The 23,424-nt window shown below is 32.4% G+C and overlaps 10 protein-coding genes and 2 non-coding genes across 12 annotated transcripts; 4 read left to right on the top strand and 8 right to left on the bottom strand.

The window, feature by feature from the left end:
- Nucleotides 1-71: 71 nt before the first annotated feature.
- Nucleotides 72-1,556, bottom strand: DFA_01883 (uncharacterized protein; the record flags this gene model as incomplete). Its single annotated transcript, XM_004359789.1, has 1 exon — nt 72-1,556. The coding sequence occupies one exon, from the start codon at nt 1,554-1,556 to the stop codon at nt 72-74; it is 1,485 nt and encodes a 494-aa protein (XP_004359846.1).
- Nucleotides 1,557-2,040: 484 nt separating this feature from the next.
- DFA_01882 lies at nt 2,041-2,113 on the top strand. The gene has a single exon. It is a non-coding gene; the product is annotated as a tRNA-Thr (tRNA).
- A 461-nt stretch (nt 2,114-2,574) lies between these two features.
- Nucleotides 2,575-5,010, bottom strand: DFA_01881 (uncharacterized protein; the record flags this gene model as incomplete). Its single annotated transcript, XM_004359788.1, has 4 exons — nt 2,575-3,284; nt 3,375-3,736; nt 3,813-4,699; nt 4,771-5,010. The coding sequence occupies 4 exons, from the start codon at nt 5,008-5,010 to the stop codon at nt 2,575-2,577; spliced, it is 2,199 nt and encodes a 732-aa protein (XP_004359845.1).
- Nucleotides 5,011-5,214: 204 nt separating this feature from the next.
- On the bottom strand, nt 5,215-8,203 carry DFA_01880 (uncharacterized protein; the record flags this gene model as incomplete). The annotated part of the gene is made up of 5 exons (XM_004359787.1): nt 5,215-6,243; nt 6,327-6,681; nt 6,740-7,661; nt 7,803-7,884; nt 8,120-8,203. 5 exons carry the CDS (start codon nt 8,201-8,203, stop codon nt 5,215-5,217), a joined length of 2,472 nt encoding a protein of 823 aa, XP_004359844.1.
- Nucleotides 8,204-8,415: 212 nt separating this feature from the next.
- On the top strand, nt 8,416-10,851 carry DFA_01878 (uncharacterized protein; the record flags this gene model as incomplete). Its single annotated transcript, XM_004359786.1, has 4 exons — nt 8,416-8,596; nt 9,085-9,148; nt 9,817-10,530; nt 10,611-10,851. The coding sequence occupies 4 exons, from the start codon at nt 8,416-8,418 to the stop codon at nt 10,849-10,851; spliced, it is 1,200 nt and encodes a 399-aa protein (XP_004359843.1).
- DFA_01879 lies at nt 8,824-8,896 on the bottom strand. Its single transcript has one exon. It is a non-coding gene; the product is annotated as a tRNA-Ala (tRNA).
- A 314-nt stretch (nt 10,852-11,165) lies between the features above and the next one.
- Nucleotides 11,166-12,587, bottom strand: DFA_01877 (uncharacterized protein; the record flags this gene model as incomplete). Its single annotated transcript, XM_004359785.1, has 2 exons — nt 11,166-12,389; nt 12,483-12,587. 2 exons carry the CDS (start codon nt 12,585-12,587, stop codon nt 11,166-11,168), a joined length of 1,329 nt encoding a protein of 442 aa, XP_004359842.1.
- Nucleotides 12,588-12,984: 397 nt separating this feature from the next.
- DFA_01876 (uncharacterized protein) lies at nt 12,985-13,640 on the top strand (the record flags this gene model as incomplete). The annotated part of the gene is made up of 4 exons (XM_004359784.1): nt 12,985-12,990; nt 13,122-13,219; nt 13,494-13,517; nt 13,562-13,640. The coding sequence occupies 4 exons, from the start codon at nt 12,985-12,987 to the stop codon at nt 13,638-13,640; spliced, it is 207 nt and encodes a 68-aa protein (XP_004359841.1).
- Nucleotides 13,641-13,874: 234 nt separating this feature from the next.
- On the bottom strand, nt 13,875-15,164 carry DFA_01875 (NDR family protein; the record flags this gene model as incomplete). The annotated part of the gene is made up of 3 exons (XM_004359783.1): nt 13,875-14,160; nt 14,236-14,782; nt 14,867-15,164. 3 exons carry the CDS (start codon nt 15,162-15,164, stop codon nt 13,875-13,877), a joined length of 1,131 nt encoding a protein of 376 aa, XP_004359840.1.
- Nucleotides 15,165-15,909: 745 nt separating this feature from the next.
- On the bottom strand, nt 15,910-17,649 carry DFA_01874 (uncharacterized protein; the record flags this gene model as incomplete). Its single annotated transcript, XM_004359782.1, has 2 exons — nt 15,910-16,997; nt 17,166-17,649. The coding sequence occupies 2 exons, from the start codon at nt 17,647-17,649 to the stop codon at nt 15,910-15,912; spliced, it is 1,572 nt and encodes a 523-aa protein (XP_004359839.1).
- A 96-nt stretch (nt 17,650-17,745) lies between these two features.
- Nucleotides 17,746-20,712, bottom strand: clkA (putative protein serine/threonine kinase; the record flags this gene model as incomplete). Its single annotated transcript, XM_004359781.1, has 4 exons — nt 17,746-18,572; nt 18,655-18,821; nt 18,880-19,063; nt 19,203-20,712. The coding sequence occupies 4 exons, from the start codon at nt 20,710-20,712 to the stop codon at nt 17,746-17,748; spliced, it is 2,688 nt and encodes an 895-aa protein (XP_004359838.1).
- An 854-nt stretch (nt 20,713-21,566) lies between these two features.
- DFA_01872 (uncharacterized protein) lies at nt 21,567-23,365 on the top strand (the record flags this gene model as incomplete). The annotated part of the gene is made up of 4 exons (XM_004359780.1): nt 21,567-21,573; nt 21,937-21,968; nt 22,127-23,259; nt 23,359-23,365. 4 exons carry the CDS (start codon nt 21,567-21,569, stop codon nt 23,363-23,365), a joined length of 1,179 nt encoding a protein of 392 aa, XP_004359837.1.
- Nucleotides 23,366-23,424: the final 59 nt, after the last annotated feature.

Genomic DNA, 23,424 nt, shown 5'->3' with positions numbered 1-23,424 from the left:
AGGATATGTATAAATGATGGTTGAAAGAAATACAATAAATTAGATATATAATTTTATTTATTTTTGTTTTTTTAAACATCATTAAATGATGAAAATGATAACCTTGGAATAGACGATGAATCATCATCAGAATTGTATTGTTGAAATAATTTAAAGTATTGAGTATTTTTGATTTGATATTTAAATGGCTGTTTGGTGTCTATTAATTGTTGAAGATTCTTGTCAATATAGTTTAGTTGTTTACCAAGTCTATAAAATTCTTGTTTAAAGCCATGACTATATGTTGAACTCATAACATGTAGAAAGAGAATATAAAGATGACCAGCTTTAGTGTCAATATTATTCAATTTAATTAGGAATGAGAGATCATTGGTACGAGCGGCCTCTATCATAAACTCCTTTTCACTAATCGGAATCTTGCATACATTGTATAGAAATTGAATTGATTCAATTTGTTTACTTTGAATGGCTAGAATCATTAATGATTTTTTAAATGTACTATTAAAATCAAAAATCCCATCTGATATATATTTATGTATAGTTTGTAGAATTGTAATTGATCCAATTTCTATTAAACTTTTATAAATATTTAACCACCAATTTTCTATAGGGTATGCTTTGATTAGCCACCATGTATCTTGTGGATCGACTGATTCCAAGTCTTTTAAAAGTGCCTTTAATAATTTTGTACCTGGTGGACATAGATAATTATACCATTGACGAGGTGGTTCAATGGCAATAACGATCAATTTTAACATATTGGGTATTGGTAAAATGGTTTTGGTATAGTTGTACAACTCTACATTGTTTGATCTGATTACATTCTCCCATGTTTTTTCAAATCTATAGTTATTGTCAGATACCTCTTGAGCATCTGTTCGATTCAAGTATTCGTATGCCTTTCGAAATAGCCACGTATCGACCATATTACGAGGGTTACCAGAGACTAGGTCAAGCACACTAAGCCACCGATCATAATCCATCATTCTCTGTTTATGAACGTGTTGATAGTGGTGTGCAAAGAGTTTGGCAGTGATGACTGGACATTCATAAAACTCGAATGGTCCATACTTGTCTACGAACAAATTGGGATCCTTTTTGTATTGTTGCAAGGTACCTGTAAAATGATTCTTGAATTCTACCAAAGTATCAGATGATATTGGTATCGTCTTTGAATAAATCAATCTTATTAGAAAAGTATTATTCCATACTGTTTTAAATACCTGTTGATCAATAGGTTGTCTTTGTCTTTGTTTTTCTTGTTGTTGTTGTTGTAGTTGTCTTTTGAATTGAAGTTTCAACCTTTGTCTTACGACCATCTTTTCTTCCTTTGAGATTGATTTATTCGTCGATTGATCACCATATATGACTCTAAAGTATTCTTGACGACGTATATTTCTTTGTTCTTGTTCTTGATCATGAGCTGTGGTTTCTTTTTCTAAATCTTGATGCCTAACGCAATATTGTAGATCTTGTTCTCGGTGTCTTTGTTCTAGCCTTTGTGTTTGTGGTCTTTGTTGATCTTGTAATCTTTCTTTTCTATATTCTTTCATCATTTTGTTATAGATACGCATAATTATGAAAAATAAAAAAAGAAAAAAGAAATAAAGAAGATCACCATTAGGGAGTTCCAAAATCTTTTTTCTTTTTTTTTTGGTAATATTATTATTGCATTATAATTCATAATTTTATCAAGTACTTTTATTTATTTAGAAGCATAATACCATTTCAATATCAGATCAGATGATTGATACTTTTAATGAATGATAAAGTAAAATTGTATTTACTTTAATGGTAGATCACTTAGAGACACAATCGTGATCTAGCATCTGCATACAAAAGTCGTTCATGATGCATCTCACCAAAAAAAAATTCGTATAAAAAGAACAAGATTTTTTTCCTACCAATGATGAAAATGTTCTTTAGGATAAGAACTAAAGAAAGATAGCTCAAGAGGTGTTTAAACACCATATTTTGTCATTTGAGGCAAAATTCGGGTATAAATAGGGAAAATGATGTTTTTTTTCATCAAAAATGAAAGGCCCCATAGCATAGTGGTTATTGTACTTCCCTAGTAAGGAAGGGGTCTCGAGTTCGAACCTCGATGGGGCCTCTACTTTTTGCTGCGTATCCACCACAGATTTTTTTTTTTTTGCCTTGCCGCTATCATCTATGTGTAGTACACAACTGTGACTACATTTCTAGCCATTCGCCATCGAAATCCATCAAATCCTCATCTATAAAACACCTACATCTTGCAAACCGAAAAAAAAAAAAAAAAGTCTCCAATCCTATTAGACAAATAAAGTTGGAAAGGCATTCTTGTTGCTTCACCAAATGTCGATTATTATCTGTATCCAGTATAGTGTCTTGTATCTCTCTTGTATTATTTTAGTCTTGTGTATCTTTGTGTATCTAGTCATCATTCAGCAGCAGCAGCATGTACACAATATTACACATCTCGCCAATTGAAATGGTATTGGAAATATTAGGTCAAAAATAATTATCGATAAATTAAATAAATAAATATTAAAATTAGAATATTTAGGGTTCCCTTTATTGTTATGCCTTTCTTTATATCAAGATTGATGCTATTTGAAACTTTGTATCTGATGAAGGAATATTATCCCAATTTGATTTAATCGATTCTTTGATAAATGACCAAGTTTGAAGTAGTAAGTCTTGTTGGTGGGTTGTTTTGATGTAGTGTTGGATGATTTCGTGTATCTTGACAACATGTTGGTATTGTGGACCGAGACATTCATCAGTGTAGAGATGGACGATGGCACAAAGGTTATCAATGACAGGTAGAATTTCTTCCTCGTCATCGATGGGAAGCTTTGATAACCATTTTGAAATGATGACACCTACCTGGTTGTTACCGACTTGTGTCACATATCTGATGATTCTACCGATACTCGAGATTGCATTTTCTGTTGCTATTTTGTTGCGCGTCGACGAGTGTGCAGTTGGTAAAGATATCATGACGTTGAGTGCTTGTAAAACTGGCATGACCCATGTTGAGAATCTGTCTTTGGAAGTCTGTGCCGCCAAGCCAAGTGCAAATGAAGCATTTTGTCGCGCCAAGGGGTTGGGGAGTGTCAGACACTCGACAATAGTTGGAATGATCAGTGGGAATGAGTTGATGGCCGACTCACCACCATGGGTACAGTACTGTGCCATGAGGAAGAGAATAACTGCCTTGACGACTTGGTCTTCTCTTTTGTCTCGCAACTTGTTGCAGAGCTCGGTCAAAAGATTAGAAGAGGCGATACATATTATTACTTAATTATTATATGTATATATTATTTTTATTATATTATAATAAAAATATGTATATATTATTTTTATTATATTATATATATATTGATTACATACAGGTATAAATTTCTCTTTAACGATACCCAGGACCAAAATAAATGATGCAAATGCACTTTCAACAACATATATTTTTGGTGATGCAAGTAGTATTTCAAATGAACGAAATAATCCATCCAAAATATTATCGTCAATCGTGTCGCCCTTGGTTAGACAAGTCATCATTGTTTGTACCAAAACACAACAACAACTTTGAACACGTTCATTTTTATCATTAATTGATTTTCCAATCACATTGAATAATTGATCTCTTGATGAAACCATCAACTCGTCAAAATCAATCGATAATTGAATTAATAATTGAAATGATGCCCATCTAACTCTAGTATTTTCATCATCAACAAAATTTAATGCTGACCTAAAATTTTAAATCAATAAATAAATAAATATATAATATAATATATTATTATTACTTTTTTTTTTTTTTAACATACGTTAAAATAAAATTAAATTGATGTGATACAGTGATTGGAACTGATTGACAAACTTTAGATAAACTAATCATTGCTGCGTATCTTTCTTTCCAGTGTTGAGATTTTAAAAGGTTGTTAAAATGTGTTAAAATGGGTACTGCCACACGTAGACCGATTGCTTCTGCGAATCGTTCAAACGCAGAGTCTGCTGTAAGGCCTGCCACCTCGTCATTTTCATCGTCGTAAATATCAGGTTGACGATCGTCCTTTGTTGTTGTTGGTACAATATTGTCGTCTTTCTCCTCGTCAAAATGAAAGTTGAAATAGTTGTTGTCACTGTCAATCTTGGTGTTGCTCTCGTTCCACTCTTTCATCGACACATCCTTGACTTGTATGAGCCAATCGTACATGTGGACGAAGATCTTGTCAATCTGATTGCCAACATAGTTGACGGGGTTAGACTCTGCAATGAGAAGCAAAAAGTCAAACATACTACGTTTGATGTTTTTTGGCAGGGAAGATATATTTCCCTTTTCACCGCCGCCGCCACGATGTCTATCCATCACCTCGAGAAACGTGTCAATGATCTGTCGAATGAATCCTTGCATCCACGATGGATCATCGTTGGCGAAAAGATCCATCAGAGAGATTGCAGATTCCTGTATGTCGCCTCCATGTGCAATGCCGTCCAATTGCGAGATGACAGAGAGTGCCAATGGGAGAAACGACCTAAATTGTTGATGAGTGAGACCTCGAGACTGCACCAAAGAGTTGAATATCTTGAGTGCATCAAGACGCTTGTCCAAATCCTCGTGTTTCAAATCTACAATCCGTTCAAGATCTCGAAGCTTTTTTGTTTCTCCTTTTTTAGTCAATCTATCTAGTAACTGTACTGATTTCTCTTTAATCTGACACAATATCAATTTTAGTGTTTTGTTGTTAAATATATTCTATCAATCAAACTTTTTTATATACATACAGTTGGAAAGGGGACATTGACGATTAAATAGAGTAACCATGATACTACTCTATCGTGCTTCAATGCGTACTGATTGAATTGTTGTTTTGCTGTTGATTTTAAATTACTACTATAATCCTTTTCAATGTCATTATGAATAGTGTTATTATTATTATAGTCTATAACATCTTTCTTTTTCTGTTCATCTTCTCTTGCAAGAGTGATCACCAATTGGATAAAGTCATCAGGTGGTTGTTCCATGTGTATATATATCGATACGTATGTACTACTACTGCTATAAGCACGAAAGCACCAAATGATTCATCTTTAAATAAATATCGAATTTATGATACAATTTCGAGGAACAATGATGAGAAAGGAATTATTTCCGATTTCATTTCATGCAAAAAAAAAAAAAAGAAATAATATTTATAAAATTACAAAATAATTTTATTTACTTTTTAATTATAATATTGTTGATAGTTGTTTCCTTGTTTGTGATGGAATAGTATTCCAATTTGATTGGATTGATCGCTTGATAAATGCCCAGGTATCTCTGACCATCTCGGCAAGCATCTCGTAGTTATTGGATACTACATTGGCGATTAACACGGGGATATCCTCTTGATGCTCACCAATGGTAACCTCTTGGTTGTCGTTTCGCACCTTTTGTAAAATTTGGTCCATTCTGACATTTATGTTTAAAAATATATCGATTGTCGATTGGATATGATAGACTGACATTTCATCCGACATCAAACCAATGAGACTGATAGCAACGCTAATTCGTTTGTTCAACACCTTCCAGTCAATCTCGAGTGGACATGACCAAAGTACCAATTCGTATACCTTGCCAACCATCTCGATTGTCTTGTCACTATCGGCACCATAATGTCGCATGACCATCTTGACCAAACCGGGCAAGGTGGAATAGGAAAAAAGTTGAATGATGTTGTTGAATGGGTTCCTTGCCAATTTGCATATTGGATCGACCAAGACATCGACAAATGGTGCCAACATTTGGGAAATATTGTCATTATAGTGCGTTTGTGGACTCTGACAATCCTCAGTAATGATGTGTAATGACTTGAGCACCAACACTATTCCCCTGACATCTTGTGGTAATGATTCTGTCATTTCCAATTGTTGTTGTTGTTGTTGTTGTTGTTGTTGGTTTGGTAATGGTGTCTCTAGTACTCTAACAACCATACCAATTATAATGGGTAAATACTCTGCAAATAACAATCCAATCGTTGAAATAAGCATTCGTGATACTCTTACGACATCGACAGTCAAATCAAATGATCGTTCATTCTTTTTAACAACCATCATAAACTCGTGCATGTACTTTGAATATGTCTTTTTGTCCATTACTTGATGACACAATGCTATCGCCTTGATTGCACGACAACGTAATAATCTTGATTCCATTGTTGCAAGACTTTGATATCTCTCCAACATTGATAATAGAATAGAACCTATATTTCCAAAATACTAAATAGAAGTAGGTAAATTAGAATATTTGAATTAATTAATATATTGGTGCCAAAAGTTTGATTGATTGATTGATTACATACAGGTCTTAATCTTTTGTTAAAAATATAAATAACCGACATTAATGACGATAATGCACTTTCAATATAGTGTATATTTTGTGATTGCAATAATGTTTCAAATGACCTACATAAACCAAACAGAGTAGTCTCATTGATCATATCTTTTTCCAACAATGAATCCGTCATGGATTGAACCAACAGACAACAACTCACTTGAATGCGTTCATTTGGTTCACCAATTAATTTGTCAATGACGTCAATTATTTTTTCTCTCGAAACAATCATCAATTTTTGATAATTTGGTAATCTAACCAAACATTGTAATGATGCCCATCTAACTTGAATATTTTTATCTTCAACTGATTTTAATATTGTCCTAAAAATTAATAAATAAATAAAATGAAAATAATTTTTTTAATGAAATATTCACATACTTTAATATAAATGGAAATTGTTGTACAACACGATCACTAAAAAATGAACAAAATTTAGATAAACTAACCAGTGCTGCGTATCTTTGCTTCCAATGAGAGTTTAACATGCTGTTGAAATGTTTGAAAACGGGCTCTTGTACGCGGTCAAGAAATGAAGCTACGAATCGCAGAAAGCTTGCATCAGCTTCAACCGGTTTACCCTCAAGATAGGTGAATTGATCTTTGTAAAGGTCGCTTTCCTGCTCTTCATTGATATTAAGATTTACCTTATCTCTCACCACACCAGGATCGTAACCATCGGTCCACTCTTTTTCATCGTCGACTTGAGCCAACCACTCGTACAAAAGAGCGACCATTCTTTCAAGGTGACTGTCGGTAAATAGAATTTGAGTGTCGTTGTCATTCTCGGCAACGTCCAACAAAAAACCGTATACCATGCCTTTAGTTTTTTTGTCTGCAAAACCCTTTTTACGTTGATTCCTATCCAGCACCTTGATCAATGTGTCTATGATCGTTGGCATGAGTTTATCGATCCACGCTGTCGCTGGCGTTGGCGTTGGATTTTCGCTCATATAGATCTCTGAGAGACTGCCTACAATCTTTTCAATGTATTTTCCTTCAGTCATACCATCCAAGTGTTCGAGAATTGATAACAGACTGGGTATTTGTTCTCTATACTGATCATAGGTCAATTCACCACCAGAGCTCTCGAGAATCTTTATAAACATGTCAAGTCTCTCTATTCTAAGGGCATACAGTGACTGCATTTCTTTGATTGCATTTTCATACTCTAGTCTCTTTGCTTTAAAGTCATACTGTGACAAAACTACTTTGAGTATTTTTACATTCTCTAGTACTGCTGTTCCTTCCTGTGCACCATTTACCATAGTCTCCAATGATGATTCTAAATCATCCCAACGACCTACGTATACGTAATTACAAACAACAACAACAACAACATACGATGAATGATTAATGAATCGATTTTGTGTAAAGCATGATATTGTTATAGCTATTGTAGTCATCATCATCATCATCATCATCATCATCTAAAGATACATACCTGCTGGTATTAAATAAAGAGCTAGTACTGCAATGACACTAAACAAATGACTCTTTTGACAATGATTCGATAAGGTAACCTCCTTTTTTCATCAATAGTTTATCTAGTAACTGCACTGATTTTTCTCTAATCTTTATATTTATATAAAGAGGTATAAAGGTATATTAGTGATCATTATTATTCAGCACTTATAATAATAATAATAACATACAACAGCAAAAGTAGCCTTTATCATTAGATAGAGTAACCATGATACTACTCTATCAGGTGAAGACTCGAGGCAATCTTTATATGTTTGTTTAGTCTCTCTTTAATACATATTTGCTGTTATCGTCTTTCTGTTCATCCTCTCTTGCCAACTTGATAACTATATCTTCAAAATCTTTATGTGGTTGCTCCATAATAATAATCAACAAGCAAAAAAACTGGCCTACAAGTAAAAAAAAACAAATATTTATTTTTAATATTTATATGATAATTGATCTCTTGTATCTGATGGAATAGTATCCCAATTTGATTTAATTTTTGTTTTGATATATGTTTTGAATAATAATTCTTATTGTTCACAATTTCTCCAAAAAATAATGATCGATGATTTCCTGTTCTTGGCAAAATGTTGGTAGTCTTTACCGAGACATTAAACGATGTAGAGATGGATGATGTTAAAAATGATTGTAATGGTAGTCTCACAATCTTCATCTTCATCAATGGATTAGATTTTTTAAAAATTAATGTTGGTGATCCAGTTTTGTTCTATGCCAACCAAACTTGTTTCTCTCGGTATCCAACGATGAGTAGATCCAGAATATAGAAAAAATATTGAAATCCATTTGGAACACGGCAAAAAAGTGTGTACTTGATGGGTTGGGAAAAAACTGGAATGGATTTTTTTAAAATCAATGTTTTGGCGATCCGGTTTTGTTGGAAATCAATCAAACTAAGTTCTTTCGATAGCCAACGACGAGTAGAACCAGAATATAGCAAAAATATTGAAATCCATTTGGAACACGGCAAAAAAGTGTGGACTAGAAGGGTATCGATCCCTTTACCTCTCGCATGCTAAGCGAGCGCTCTACCATCTGAGCTACAAGCCCAATTTTTTTGGCTGTTGAATTTAGTAGTTTGCGGTATTTATACCGCCTGCAAAAAAATGGTCTTTGTGATAGAATTCTTGTATTTTCCCTTTATCTCCACGCGATAAACGAGATTTTTAACATCTCAACCAGAAGGCCAATTTTTTGGATACGAGTTTTCTCAATCGGTTTTGTTTTTTTAATAATAGTTGAACCAGCCATGGTTGTTGATAAACTAAGAGATATATACTTGCAAGCAGTATTCTTTTGCTTGTTGGTTTATAAATTATGTAACAGAAAGAGTCATATTAGTACCCAATCTTATTCTAAGCATATGAACATTTTCTATATCTTACAACAATACATTTAAAGATGTATTGTACCCCCGAAAAATATATATTGAAGATTTTGAAAATCAACTCTTGTCGGTTACTAGACCACTGACTACCAAAAATATATAGCTACTCGTACATATCACATCCGAGATGAGTTTTAGAATTCCTCCTCGTTTTGTTCAATAATGTCATCAAGACCAGTGAGGTTTTCCAAGAGAGGTGCATTGTAATAATACCTATTTATTGGTCAATACGAATGGGATCATTAATTAAATTTAAATAACAAAACTACATCAAAAGAATATATGCATTGAAATGAAAACAACAACAACGAAAATGAAGAAAACTACTATTCAATGGCAAAGATCTTTTGTCAACTGACCAGTGTCGTTTCGAAAAATTAAATTAAAAAATATTTTTAAAAATTAAATTATAATAGGTCAAAAAAAAAAAGGGGTGTCGTTTACTTTTTTTTTTTTTTTTTTTTATAGATTATCTATTTATTTATTTATTTATTTATATTGTAAAGGGAAACCAACCAATACAATACTAATATCATATCATATAATATAATATCATATTATTGTAACATTTTGAAATATCTAGAATGTCATCATCAACGTCGTCAACTACCGACTCTAGTACAACTACTTCTTCTTCTTCACCTTCACCTCCTTCAACTTCTATATTATCACCACCCTATCTAAGACCATCAAAAGTTGGTAAAAAGAATGTAACCATTCAAGTACAAGGTAAAGAAGACAAGACACCTGTACATTTAGAAGGATTTCTATCATACATTGAAGATGAACACAATGCAAACAAAGACAGTGCAGTATACAGAGAATTGATGGATGTTGGTATTGTCATTACACATCCTCACCCCATGTTGGGAGGATGCTACCAAAATAATGTTGTATTGGGACTTGCAAGCTATATCACAAATCATTTACACGTACCAACACTCTGTTTCAACTTTAGAGGTGTTCGCAAGAGTACTGGTAGTGGTAGTTGGAGAGGTGGCTCTGAAAGAGCAGATACACTTGGAGCAGTCGACTATCTATTAAACGAGGTGCCACTCGATCGTCGTCCATCTCGTATCATTATCATTGGCTATAGTTATGGATCTGTGATTGGCATGTCTATTGCATCTGAACGTGATGCAATCATTGGAGCTGTAGCAGTCTCTTTTCCATTTGGTCCTCTTACTCTAATGTTATTAGGTCATCTATTAGATCCTGCTCTATTATTAAACAAACCAAAATATTTTGTTATTGGTGATCAAGATAATTTTACTGGTACCACTAAATTTAAACAAAGGTAAAAATAGAATTGGAAATAGAAAAGAATAATCATAATTATAATATTATATATTCATTAACTTTTTATTCCATATTTAGAATGAATGAAATGAAAGGAGATAAAGATAAATTAAAACACAAGATTTATCCAAATATTGATCATTTTTATGGTGGACAAGAGAAAATGTTGGCAAAAGATTTATGTAATTGGGTTTTAGAATTATTAAATTTACCAATTACTCCAATCAATAATAATAATAATGAAATTAATCCACCTTCGCCAATTTCAATTTCACAACAAGAATCTTCTTCTTCTTCTTCTTCTTCTCCAATAATATAATATAATGATGAAACAAATTTTGTAAAGTTTTCCAAAAAGAGACTCTTTGGACTATTGATTTAACCTGACTGATTAATTATTATTTTACACTTTGGCATTGTTACTTTACACTTGGACACTTTGATAGTTTTGGGAAAAAAAAAGACTTGGTTGGATTTACTACTTTGTTTTTTAATTTATATTTATTTATTTAAATGATTAACGTGCACTACATTAATCGTAATAATTGAATTGTATAAGTTTATTTTAAAATAGTTGTAGCAAGTAAATTTTACATATTATTTTTGTAGGATATTAATAATTTTTTTTTTTTTTTACAATGATAACATTTCAGGTGTAATATTATCATAGACACTTGAAATTTGAGGAATTGAAGTATTTACAAACGAGAAATTGTTATTATTATTTTGATTATTTTGATTCATTTGATCATTTTCCTCTTCCTCTTCCAAATCTTCCTCTTCCAAATCATCGTCTAATAAATCATCGTCATCTTCTAGAGGAGTACCAACTGGATCATATTGATGAAGTAGACGACGCCATTTTCTGACTTGACCATCCCAGCTTCTCTTGCTGCAGATTTGGTTCTTGTTTGGGGTCTTGGGATCGGATTTCTTTCTCTTGCTCTTGGAGACGGCTGTAGAAAAGGTCTTGTAGCCAATGGTAGCCTTACCAATATCGAGTTGGCGTTGGCGGGCTTGAAGACGCTTTGGGTTGTCCTCTTTGAGGATCTTTTTAAGGCTCTCGACCAAGTCGGTGGTGGTGGCAGTATCTGGGGACTGGTCCATCATCATGGCGAGCTTGTTATCTACGAGCTTGTTCGATGCCTTTTTGTTGTTGGACGACGACGATAGAGATGGCATTGGGAGAGGGAGGGGGAGGGGTGGATGGCGCAATTGCATGGGGATGACGCCTAGCGAGTCGCCATTTAATGACAAATTAAATTGGTGAGCAGGGGACACGGTGCCAGCAGCCGAAAAGGGGGTGGCCGATGAGGGCGAGGCCTTGTAAGGGCTGGGTGAGACAAAGTGTTGTTGATTGTACGAGGCAAAGAGAGGGGTACGGGTTTTGGTAGCACTGCCAAAAGTAGAGCCTCCCGAAGCAGAGACTGTAGACGAGTAGACGGATTGCATCAATGCTGCTTCACGTTGGCTCTCGTCGATATAGTCGAGTTCCTTGGGACGGGTCAAAGCAGAGACAGAAGCAGCTCCTTGCAACGACTTTATAAAGTCGACCGAGTAGCGGATGGCTGGCTTGGACGACACGGAAGATGATGGGGCGGGCACAACATCAGCATCATCAGAGATGAGACCGACGGCAGCTCCTCCTACTCTATCCAAAACCTTCAAATCACTAGTTGACAATTCCTTGACTGGTGAATTGTTGGCAGATGTTTCCAACTTTGGGACAGTCAATGAAAATGGTGTACTAGCTGTAAAAAGGAATTGATCGGCAGCAGCAGTAGTAGTACCATTCTTTTTAGTAGAGACTGGTTGTTTCTTTGGTGTTGTTCCAACAGTTACAAATTTGTTTTGTTTCTAAAGTAGAAAAAAAATAATAAAAATGAAATGAAAAAGTTAGTAAATAATTATGATTATTTGTATATTGATATTTTTTATAATTTATTTTACCTTTGAAGAAGAAACTGGAAGATTTTTAATATTCTTTAAAAGTTGTCTATTTGGGGTTACCGAAACAGATGATGGAGTGGTAGGTTGTGGAATGATGGTTGCCATTTTTGTTGTAAACAATAAGAGGAGTGGTGATGACGTGAGTAGGGGGATTGAGAGGTGGGGAGAAAAGAAAGAAAAAAAAAGTACTAGTTTTGGGTAGTTTTATTGTTGGGGTCTTTGGTAATGAATTTCACCTTTTATGTTTTTGATTTCTTTTTTTACAACAAGCAAAGTTATTTATAGTATAGGAACAAACGAAACAAAAGGACGGACGGACGACGATAAAACTTTTTTAATAAATATTATTCAGGTGATCTCTTGTGTAGAAAATAAAATAATGAAATAATATTTTCTTTTTTAAAAAGATAAACAAGAACAGATAAAGTATTTAAAAAAAAAAAAAGATAGATATATATAAATAAATGAATAATTATATATATATAAATTTGAAAAGATTAAAATGTGCGTAAGTAAATTAAAAAAAAAAAAAGAGAAAAGGAGAAGAGTAATACTTGTATATTATATAACTAATGTGTGTAGTGGTATAATAAACTCTTTCTTTTGTTGATGTTGTTGTTGAACCTATCTTATCTATAGACTTGGCTACACTCTGATGATGCTGTTTGTGATATTGTTGCTGTGGAGAGAAAAGAAGAAAAAAAGAATGGTGATGTTTGTTCATCACGTGATGCACAGCTTGTTTGGTTGGGCGTGAAAAATTGTTTGTGAAAATCAACAAAATTGAAGATCAACAATGCCACGCTTTTCATAGCACCTCTCTCATTGTCCCATCCAAACATTTGAATTTTTCATCCAATCCCACAAAAAAACGGGTCATCCATCGCGCCAAACTTTTTAACGACCACATATTTTAAAATTTTGCCGCCAAAAAAAAAATACAATATCATTGTTGAACAAAAAAGATAAGATTAGAAAGAGATATATATATAGATATATATATATATATAGATATAGCCAAGTTACAGAAGAAATGTAAAAAAAAAGGTAATTAGTCATCATGTTTCTTTCTTAATTAGATCTATCCACCAAACTACTACTACTAAATTATGCATTCAAATGTTAAAAGATTCAAGATCAAATGGTTTCATAGATTGAAACAAGAAGAACCACTGGGGAAAAACAACGATCATATCAATGTCATCTGTCTTTGCATCTCTTTAGATTGGTAGGAAATATATAAACAATCCAACCTGAAGAGTTGCAAAGACAGGTGATTGATTGATCGATCGATCGATCCATCGATAATAATAATTCTATTCTGTAAGTTTGTTTTTAATTTAAACATGTTGTTTTTCTTTTCTTTTCTTTTCTTTTCTTTCTATTTATTTTTTAGATTTGTTGTGGTAAATTCATTTCTTGACTATTATTAATAGTACTGGGTGGGAGGATTTCTTGACTATCACCAATACTAGCATAATAATTTAATAAATAACCCAAACCTTGCATAAACAATTTAAATGGTTCAACCATCATGGTTGGTTTCTCGGCAGACACCAAAATACCACAATCTGGAATTTGCAACATGGTAGAATATCTTGGATTAAAGTGTGAAAATACTTCAATTACATCATCCGAAACCGATGAATCTTTACCAACTATAACTAATACTTTACAACTAAGAGAAAAGAAGGTTAATTATTTTTTCTTTTTCTTTTTTTTCTATTTTCTATTTTTTTCTATTTTTGTTTACCTTAGTGATTTAATAAGACTTTGAGAAATATCTTTTCGCTTAAGGAATGAACCAACATAATGACACATATTTTCAGGGTTTATCATTTCCATGTCACGTTTTAAATGTTCACGAAGATCAGGATTGGTTTCTTCCATATTTTCGGAATAGTAATGATTCAAGAGATAGTTTTTGACACTGTTTGGATTCTTGTGTGATGGTATAGAGTTGAAACCAACCCATTGTTTGACAGTTTCCAACCAACTAAATGATTTGATATCGGAACCAATCAAGATGAGACCAAGTACATAACGTGGATGATCAACTGTGAATTGAGTGAGAACACCTCCACCGGCACCAGCACCCATACCAATGAATTGTTTCACCTTGAAATACTCTATCACATCGAGTACATCTTCTGCCATCTCTTGCATCGTTGGATAATCATCACTATCAATCGTTTGTGCATTATATTCATGTCCTGGTGCTTCAATATGAATTATATGTAAATATGGTAATATACATCTAACTTTTGGTTGATCAAAAAAACTATTAAAACATGATACATCTGATAAAAAATAGAAAATAAAAATTAAAAAAGAAAAAGGTAATTAATAAACATATTATTATTCTTTTTTCTTTTTTGTCTTACGATTTAAACCAAGATCATGATAAGTTATTAAAACAGGAGAGTTTACAGCACCACAAAGATGACCTTTTCTTTCATAACATGTGATATTGTATTTTCCTTTGGTAGATTTAATTTGATGAGCAGTTTCATTCTCGTTGAGTGTTGGTGTATAGTCGTGTACCAATACTTGTAAATTACCTCCACTTCTACTATTTCTTAATCCACTTGTACTCTTGTTCAATCCATTTGAACTTTTATTCAATCCACTTGAACTTTTGTTTAATTGTTGTTGTGTTGGTGATGTTGTTTCTTCTAACATTATTATTTGTTTTGTTTGTTATCTATATAAATTTCGTAAAAAGTCGTCGTATATTGATGTTTTGAGTTTGTTTGTTTAAACATTTAAAAAATGTATATAATAATGATAATAATAGTGAATAGTAGATTAAAAAAATTTGTTAACGACAAGCTTTCTTAATTGACAATACTTTTAATAAAAATTAATTTAAATAATTCTTTTTTTTTTTTTACCTTTTTGTTTTTTTTAAAGATTTACGACGGCGAGTGAGAGAGAGTTAAATTAAATAATTAATTAAAGGTTTGTTTGACTAATATACTACTACTTTGTTTGGAAAATATGAGAAATAAAATAATATATAATAAAAAAATAAAACGTGATGTATCCTGGCAAGAAGAAGAAAGGAGAAGGTTGATAAAAAAAAAACTATTTATAAATTAAAAGAGAGAGGTGGATGTTGTGTAAGGGTGTTTGTTGATAAGGAGTAAATCTCAACAAAGAGGGGCAATCGTCTTTTTGAATAAATTTCATTTTTTCATTTTTTTTTCTAATGATACACTGACCCCACTTCACTTTTTGGTTCAAAGAACTCGTCTTCTCTGGGTGACCACGCGGCATCACTTCACCTCACTTTACTTTTATTTCTTCATCCTCTGACGGAACAGAAAATGAAATGAATGAAACGTAATAGTCTGTTTTAGTTATTTATACATTCCATTAAATTTTAATCAATTCAATTCATCGATTATCTAAGTTTTATTTGGATTTATTTGATTATTTCTTTTAAATAATTGATTAAATCAATTTGATTATAATTTTTGGCATCGAAAAGTATAGCATTGAAATTCAAATTGATTTTTAAATCTATTAATTGTTGAATCAATTCAATTGATCCTTTACGACCTAGATATGAACAACAATTGAGGTGATTAAAAATATCTAATCTTGAAATCAACGTTTTGTCATTGAGTTGGAATAGAGTAGGCCAAAATAATTCCATAACTTCAAATCTTTGATGTCTTTTCGATTTGACCAAGTATTGAGAGGATAGGTCAAGTTCAAGACACTTTCTAACGAGTTGGTTGTGGTCAATGATTGCATTCTTGAAACCATGATTCTTTTTGAATATATAGTCTAGGAGTTGAGGTGTAATAGTTTCGTCGGCAATAGTCGTCATGATGGCATCGGACAATTCAAGGTATCCACCTTCCAATGCCAATAAAAGAGAGTTTGCATTACCAACTTGAATAATGTATTGAGAGTCTGGATCCATTGGTGTTGGGTTACTATCTAGTATGTACTGAGTGACACGTTCATCTTTGTTTGCCAAACTAGCTATTACACATGAATCATCAAATCCATATTTCGTACCAAGTTGAATGATATGTTGAAGGGAGAGGAATGGAATAAAATGATGCATTTGATTCTTTTGTAATTGTATAATTGGTATAATATTACAATCCAATGTATTTAGACTGTCGGTAATATCACTATAGATAGATGTATGTTGACCATATATAGGGAATGATACAGATAGAAATAAAGATGATATTACTTTATCCAATTGTTCTTGTCTTTCCGTTTCACCTAGTGCAGGACATGCTAGTAATACAAGGCGTGTGATACGATCGATACACTCGTCAAGTGATCTAACCCCAACAGAGGTGAATCGAGATGGATCATAGATCATTGCAAAATGTTTACATGCCTCTAATCGACTAGTTCCATTTGCAATAGTAACAATCTTTCCAATCGTTCTACCTTGACTTGCGTATAATGGAATATCACCTTTTTTCAATTCAAGTATTGCAGCCAAGGGAAGCATCGATCCCAATACATCACGTGTATAATCATCTTCCAAATGATCAAATATCTTAGATCCGTATCGATCATACATCCATCCAATCAGTTCTTCAGTCCAAGTATTTTGATCAATCCCAACAATTCTTTTATGCCCTTTACTGTCACCAAACATTGTCACCAAGTGTCCATAAATAAAAGAGATAATGTCTATCGACGTACCTCTTTGTTTTAACAACTTGTCAAGACAATTATCCATCGTAGGTCTTGTTGGGAATACCATCTTTTCACTTGTACTTGTACCTTGACTTTCCATTACTAATTGATTGTATACATATTCAACTAGTTTTAATTGATTGGTATTACAAATAATTGCAAATAGAGTTGAAGGCGAATTTGGGAATAGAGCGGGATAGTATTGTTTAAAGAACAAGTATTGATCGATTGTTTTGAGATGAGAGATGACTTTGGTTGATACCTTGTACAACTCTTTTTCATCAATCTCTTTTCTCATCAACTTTGTAATCAACAATCCTGTATACCCATGCACCACCATTTGCTCTACACTGTTCCATTCATTGTACCTATACACCAACGTCATTGGCCATCTCTTGTGCACATCTCTATTCAATACATTATGTATTTGTTCTTTAAATATTTGATGTACCAAATATTTATTATTAAATATACTTTTAAGCAAAGACATCTCTTTTTGAAAAATAGAATGAAACAAAAACTAAAGTTTTTTTTTACCTTTTTGTCTTTTTGGGTGGAAATAAATACGAACCATTTAAAATTTGTTTTATTTCATATCATTTAAAATTTGTTGTTGAAAAAATGGATGATGTAAAGCTTCGTGAGCAGATATTCTATTTTGTGGGTTATAGTCTAAAAGCTTACGAGATAGATCGAAAAAGAGTGCGTGGTCGGGATGGAAATATTCTTTTAGACTTTTTAAAGGTTGTATCTTTTCCAAATCAATTGAATCACATTCACCATAGATATTTCTACCATTATTATTATTATTATTATTATTATTATTATTATTATTATTATTGTTGTTACTTGTTTTGGAGAGAGGATTATCAATATGATTTTTCCAACGTGAATACATTGATGATGGAAGTGGACCAATAACCTTTTCCATCATGGCAAGGTGTTGTCTACTATTGGAAGTGTCAAACAGTGTAGTCCCAATGTATAGTTCGACTAGGATGCATCCTACACCCCACAAATCACATGGAAATGACCATCCCATATCAAGAATAATCTCGGGTGGTCTATAAGGTCGACTACAAACAATACTAGAATGATGTTTGTATTCAAATGTTGCTCCACCAAAATCAATTACTACAATATCACTTTGTTCTAATAATTGATAATCTTTTAAAGTTGATGAATTAGAAGAAGATGATGATGATGATGATGAAGATTGATTTGAAAGTCTACTATTATTATTATTATTATTATTATTATTATTATTATTATTATTATTATTTGATCTATGGTTATGATGATGATTATTATTAATTTGTAGTGGTAAATATTTATCCAAAGTATATTGAGAATTCTCCAATAATATATTCTCTGGTTTTAAATCTGTATGAATTAATGATATTTTATGCATTGCTAAAAGAAGAAGAAAAAGAAAAGATTAATATATATATATAAACTATATATTGTTGTATTTCTTCCTATTTCTATTTCATACTATAAATTGCAGTTAAAAGTTGACGTGATATTTTTTGAATTTGTGATAATGGGAATGGTCTTGAATAATTATTTTTCATAAAATCATAAATACTAATACCATATTTGGCAAAAACCAAGCAAACATGATCTCGATGTTTAAACCAATTTAATAATTTAATACAATGACTAAAATAAGAGAGAGATTAATATTATAGTCTATTTTGGGTTGTTTTTGTTTACATACTATTTTTGATTTGTTATACCATTTCTTGCCAAACAATCTAAAATTTCAATTTCAACCATTGCATCTTCACTATATTTTTTAATTGATCTAACTATTTTGATGGCTACAATGGTATTACTTTTAATGTCTTTGCATTCGACAACGGTACTAAAGGTTCCGCTACCTACTATTTTAACTACTTGATCTTTAAATGAGAAAAGAGAGAGAGAGAGAGAAAAAAAAAAAGGGGCAATTTTAGAACCAAAATGAACAATTTTTTGACAACGACAATCCAAGCCAAGTGTTGTTGAAAAAAGAGATGATTGATGATATAGTATAGTTACATCTATCGATAAGATATTCTCCAATTTGTACACGATAAAAACTATTCTCATCATCCCAAGATGAATGATGATTATGGTAACTTGAACTCAAAGATTTGGTAATGGTTGTATGTGTCGATAACGATGACGACGATGAAGATGTCATGGTTGACTGGGTCGATATAGATGTTGAAAAATTACGATTACTATTATTATTATTATTACTATTATTATTATATGTTGAATTGTTAAAAGATGAATTGCCTCTATGATGATTATGTTCATAATGTTGTTGTTGTTGTTGTTGTTGCGGTTGCTGTTGATAATATTGATGATTATTATTATTACGATTGTTATAATGATTAGTATTATTATTATTATTATTGGCGTTGTGATTGGAATGATGGTGGTGGTTTTGGTAGGATCTATCAATTGATAAATGTCTCGATCCAGGTGAAGGCTGAGTAATTCTATTATTATTATTATTATTATTAGTATTATTAAAAGAAGAAGAGGAGGAGGAGGAAGAATTCTTGTATTGGTAATGATTATCTAAAGAATATTTATCAGGATATTGTGTTGTCGGTGTCGTTGTTGTTGTTGGTTGATTATGGTGATGATTATTACTATTTTGATTATGATGATAGTCTTCAGAAGTTTTATATCTCTTAATTTGACTATGATTATTATAATATGATGAAGATGGATAAGATGAAGATAAATGATGTATATGATTATTATTATTATTTGATGGTAAAGGTGGTGTAGTAGTAGTCATTATTGTTGTTGTCGTCGTTGGATAATATTTATCTTTTCTAATATCTTGTTGTTGTTGATAATTATTACTAATATTATTACTATTATGATGATTATGTTGTGGTTGTTGATGTTGATGTTGATGCTGATAATTATTATTAATATTATTATTTCTTTTATGGTCATAATCATGTGATGTTGTCAATGAAGGTCTATATGATAAAGATGAAGATGAAGAAGATGAAGATGGATAGACATATGATTGTCTTCCACTATTATTATTATTATGATTATTATGATGATTATTATTATTATTAATATTATTACTACGGTTGTTTGTCATTGTCATATTACTACCATTGCCATTACTATTACTATTATTACCATGCCAAGCTGGTGAAGACGACAATGATGATAAAAGTGGAGGAGTCATAGTTGTGGTCGTAGTTGTTTGGTGGTAATATGACATTGATGAAGAGGTGGTATGCGTTTTATCTCTATCTGGCGATCTCTCCCTTTTCTTGTGATGGTCATAGGTTGGTGAGGACGATGCCGATGACGACGACGACGAAGACGAAGAAGACGATGGATAAAAAGAGTTTTGACCACCGCCATACGATGCAAGGGGATGGTGGTGATGCACAGAAGACGATGCAGAAGACGAGTAATATGGTAGGGTAGAGGTGGTTGTTGTCCTTGTTGTCGTCATCGCCGATGTACTATTACTGCTGTACAGTAGTGGTGGAGTTGTTGGTAAACTTTGAGTTTGATACATGGTAGGTTGTTGTAGTATTGTTGTAGGTTGAGGTTGAGGTTGAGGTTGTTATGGTTTAAAGAACAAACTTGTGTAAATACAATTATTATTATTATTATTACTAACTAAACTACTACTACTACTATTGACTATAACTAACTAGTACTCCTTAGATGATAAGGTAGATAGATGATAGATTGACCGAGTGCCGCTGCTAACTGTGGGGTCATCTACAACAACTATTAGAGGTTGCTCGTCGTCGTTTGTTGTTGTTGTTGTTGTTGTATTGTATGGAGGATTTTATTAAATGATTATTATTATTACTGTCATCTATACTAGTCTTTATATATATATATAATAACTAAACTAATTGAAACACAAACTATAATGTTAATTAAAAAAGTTTGGTAGTAAACTTGAAAGAGTGAGAGCGAGATGGCAAAAGGTTTCGACTAGTCTCACTCAAAAATTTAAACTGTCAGTTTTTTTGAACAAAGGTTGTTTGGTTTGGTTGGAGGGTGTCCTCAAAACAACCCAATTATTTGGTTCCAGACAGTAAAAGTGATGGACGGGCTTTATAGTGGGTAATGATCGATCATTATTTTAAATAAAGATATTTGGATTACTTTATTCGTCTTGAAGATTATTATTATTATTAAGATTATTAATTTTATTAAAATTATTATATTAAAATTATAATTAATTGATTCCCATCTTGACGCAACCAACCAAACCAAACCAACCATTTACTTTAATCAATTATTAATTCATGGGGAGTCATGAATATTAATTATTAATTTTTTTAGGATAAATAAAAAGATCCACGTCTATTTATCATTAAATTGAATGTCATTGTCTGTCAAATCTTGATCGCGATGAATAGTATAATCTTGTTGAATTGGATGGTCGGACACGGAAAATATGTTGAAGTTCTACGACATTTAGGGTTGTCAAAATTTTGACAAGAACCAAATCTTTGAGTTGTACACAAAATAATATTTATGTAACTAATTTATATTAATAAAAGATAATCTGATTAAAGAATAATCAAGAGAAAAGCCATCACCTGGGTGACCAAATCATCATCTCAGGTTTTTTCAAAAGAATTTTTTGTAGTTTTTTTTTTCAAGATAAATAAATTTTTAAAGGGATATATAATAATAATAATTTTTTAGACTTTAATTAAATTTATAAATATACAATTCAATTTATTATTATGTCTTTTTCTATTTCTCTTTTGAAAAGATCAATTTCAAGAAGATTTTTTCCTCAAATTTGTATGATGCCCTCCATCCAGCCAAAAATTGATAATCAGGTCAACAACATTATAAACAATAAAAATAACAAAAACAACGACGACGACAACAACAATAACAACGACAAGAACAACAACGACAGGAAGAAAAAAAAAGTATTATTCAATTTATTTTGGAAGGTTTTGATACCATTTACAGCCATTGCTAGTCCTGTTTCTTTCGTTCTCGCTCAAGGATGGTCAAGATCCAGAGCGGTTCTCAACTCATTCGAGTTTGGAAGTTTCCCAACTGTTACATCCAAGACCTATATCAAGAGAGATTCAATTCTCCAAAAAATAATATCAAAGTTGATGCCTCATCCAACCTCATGTTTGTACCATCTCATCGTCGGAGAACATGGTACAGGGAAGTCAACTCTGTTGATCCAGGCTTGCCATAAAGTGAGGAAGGGTGTTGTCTATGTCTCTGTTCCAGAGAATGTTGGAGCCTTTGGGAGAGAGATTGGAAAAGCCTTCAACTTCAAATATGACGAGCACGTTTCTTTAAAGGCATACTTCAATTCAATACTTGGTGAAGCATTCCCTCGACCATCTGGAACCTCACCAATTGAACTTTTTCAGAGATTAAATGTCTTTATCAATGAGGCAGCAGCTGCCTATACCGCCAAACATGGAATCCCTCCAGTCCTCATCATTGACAATATCAACTGGCTGGCTTTGAGAGACAGGGAGATGCTCGAGGTCTTGCAAGACTATGCCAAGATCCATGCTGACAAAGGAGATCTGGTGATCGTATTTGTTTCTAGTGATGGGAATGGCCCCGTTATCCTCCGAGACAGATCATCGTTTTCACGATGTGACAAATCGATCCTCGAAATCGGTGACATACCAGATGAGGATGCAATCAAACATTTGATTGCCACTTGCAAGATCAAAGAAGAATCGGCTTCATATTTGGTGGCTCAAGTTACTGGTGGTAGATTCCAGCTATTGAATGAATGTATTTCCCAAATTAGGGAAGGAAAGACTGATCAACAAATCAAGAACGACACTTATTATTCTGTCATCACAGAGTTTGAGAAATGTGGAATCAATCCCAAATCTGTTATTGGACGATCAGATTTCCACTCACTATTCAAAAAACTCTTGGAGGAAAAGGTTGTCAAAGGAAGAGATGTTGGCCAATTGATCCAAGACAGAAATCTGAGAAATAGGGTAATCTCACATAATATATTTTCTTGTAAACTACTTGGTGGGGATATTACTTTCCAATCAAGAGCAGTTGAGAACTATGTTAGAGTTTCTAAAATAATGTTTATAAAGAAAGATATCATTTGTAAAATAATAAAATATTCATTTTTGTATACAAAGTAATAATTTAAATTACTTTCAAGTACTTTCTTTGTCTTTAGTATTTAATTTTAATATTAGTATTTAGTTATTATTATCATACGATTATTAATAATAATTAAACTGAT

This window comes from Cavenderia fasciculata (genome assembly GCF_000203815.1).
Source record: "Cavenderia fasciculata unplaced genomic scaffold Scf_Dfasci-F-a-25c12.r2-5, whole genome shotgun sequence".
NCBI classification, from domain to species: Eukaryota; Evosea; class Eumycetozoa; order Acytosteliales; family Cavenderiaceae; genus Cavenderia; species Cavenderia fasciculata.
This window is presented reverse-complemented; position numbering and strand designations above follow the sequence as displayed.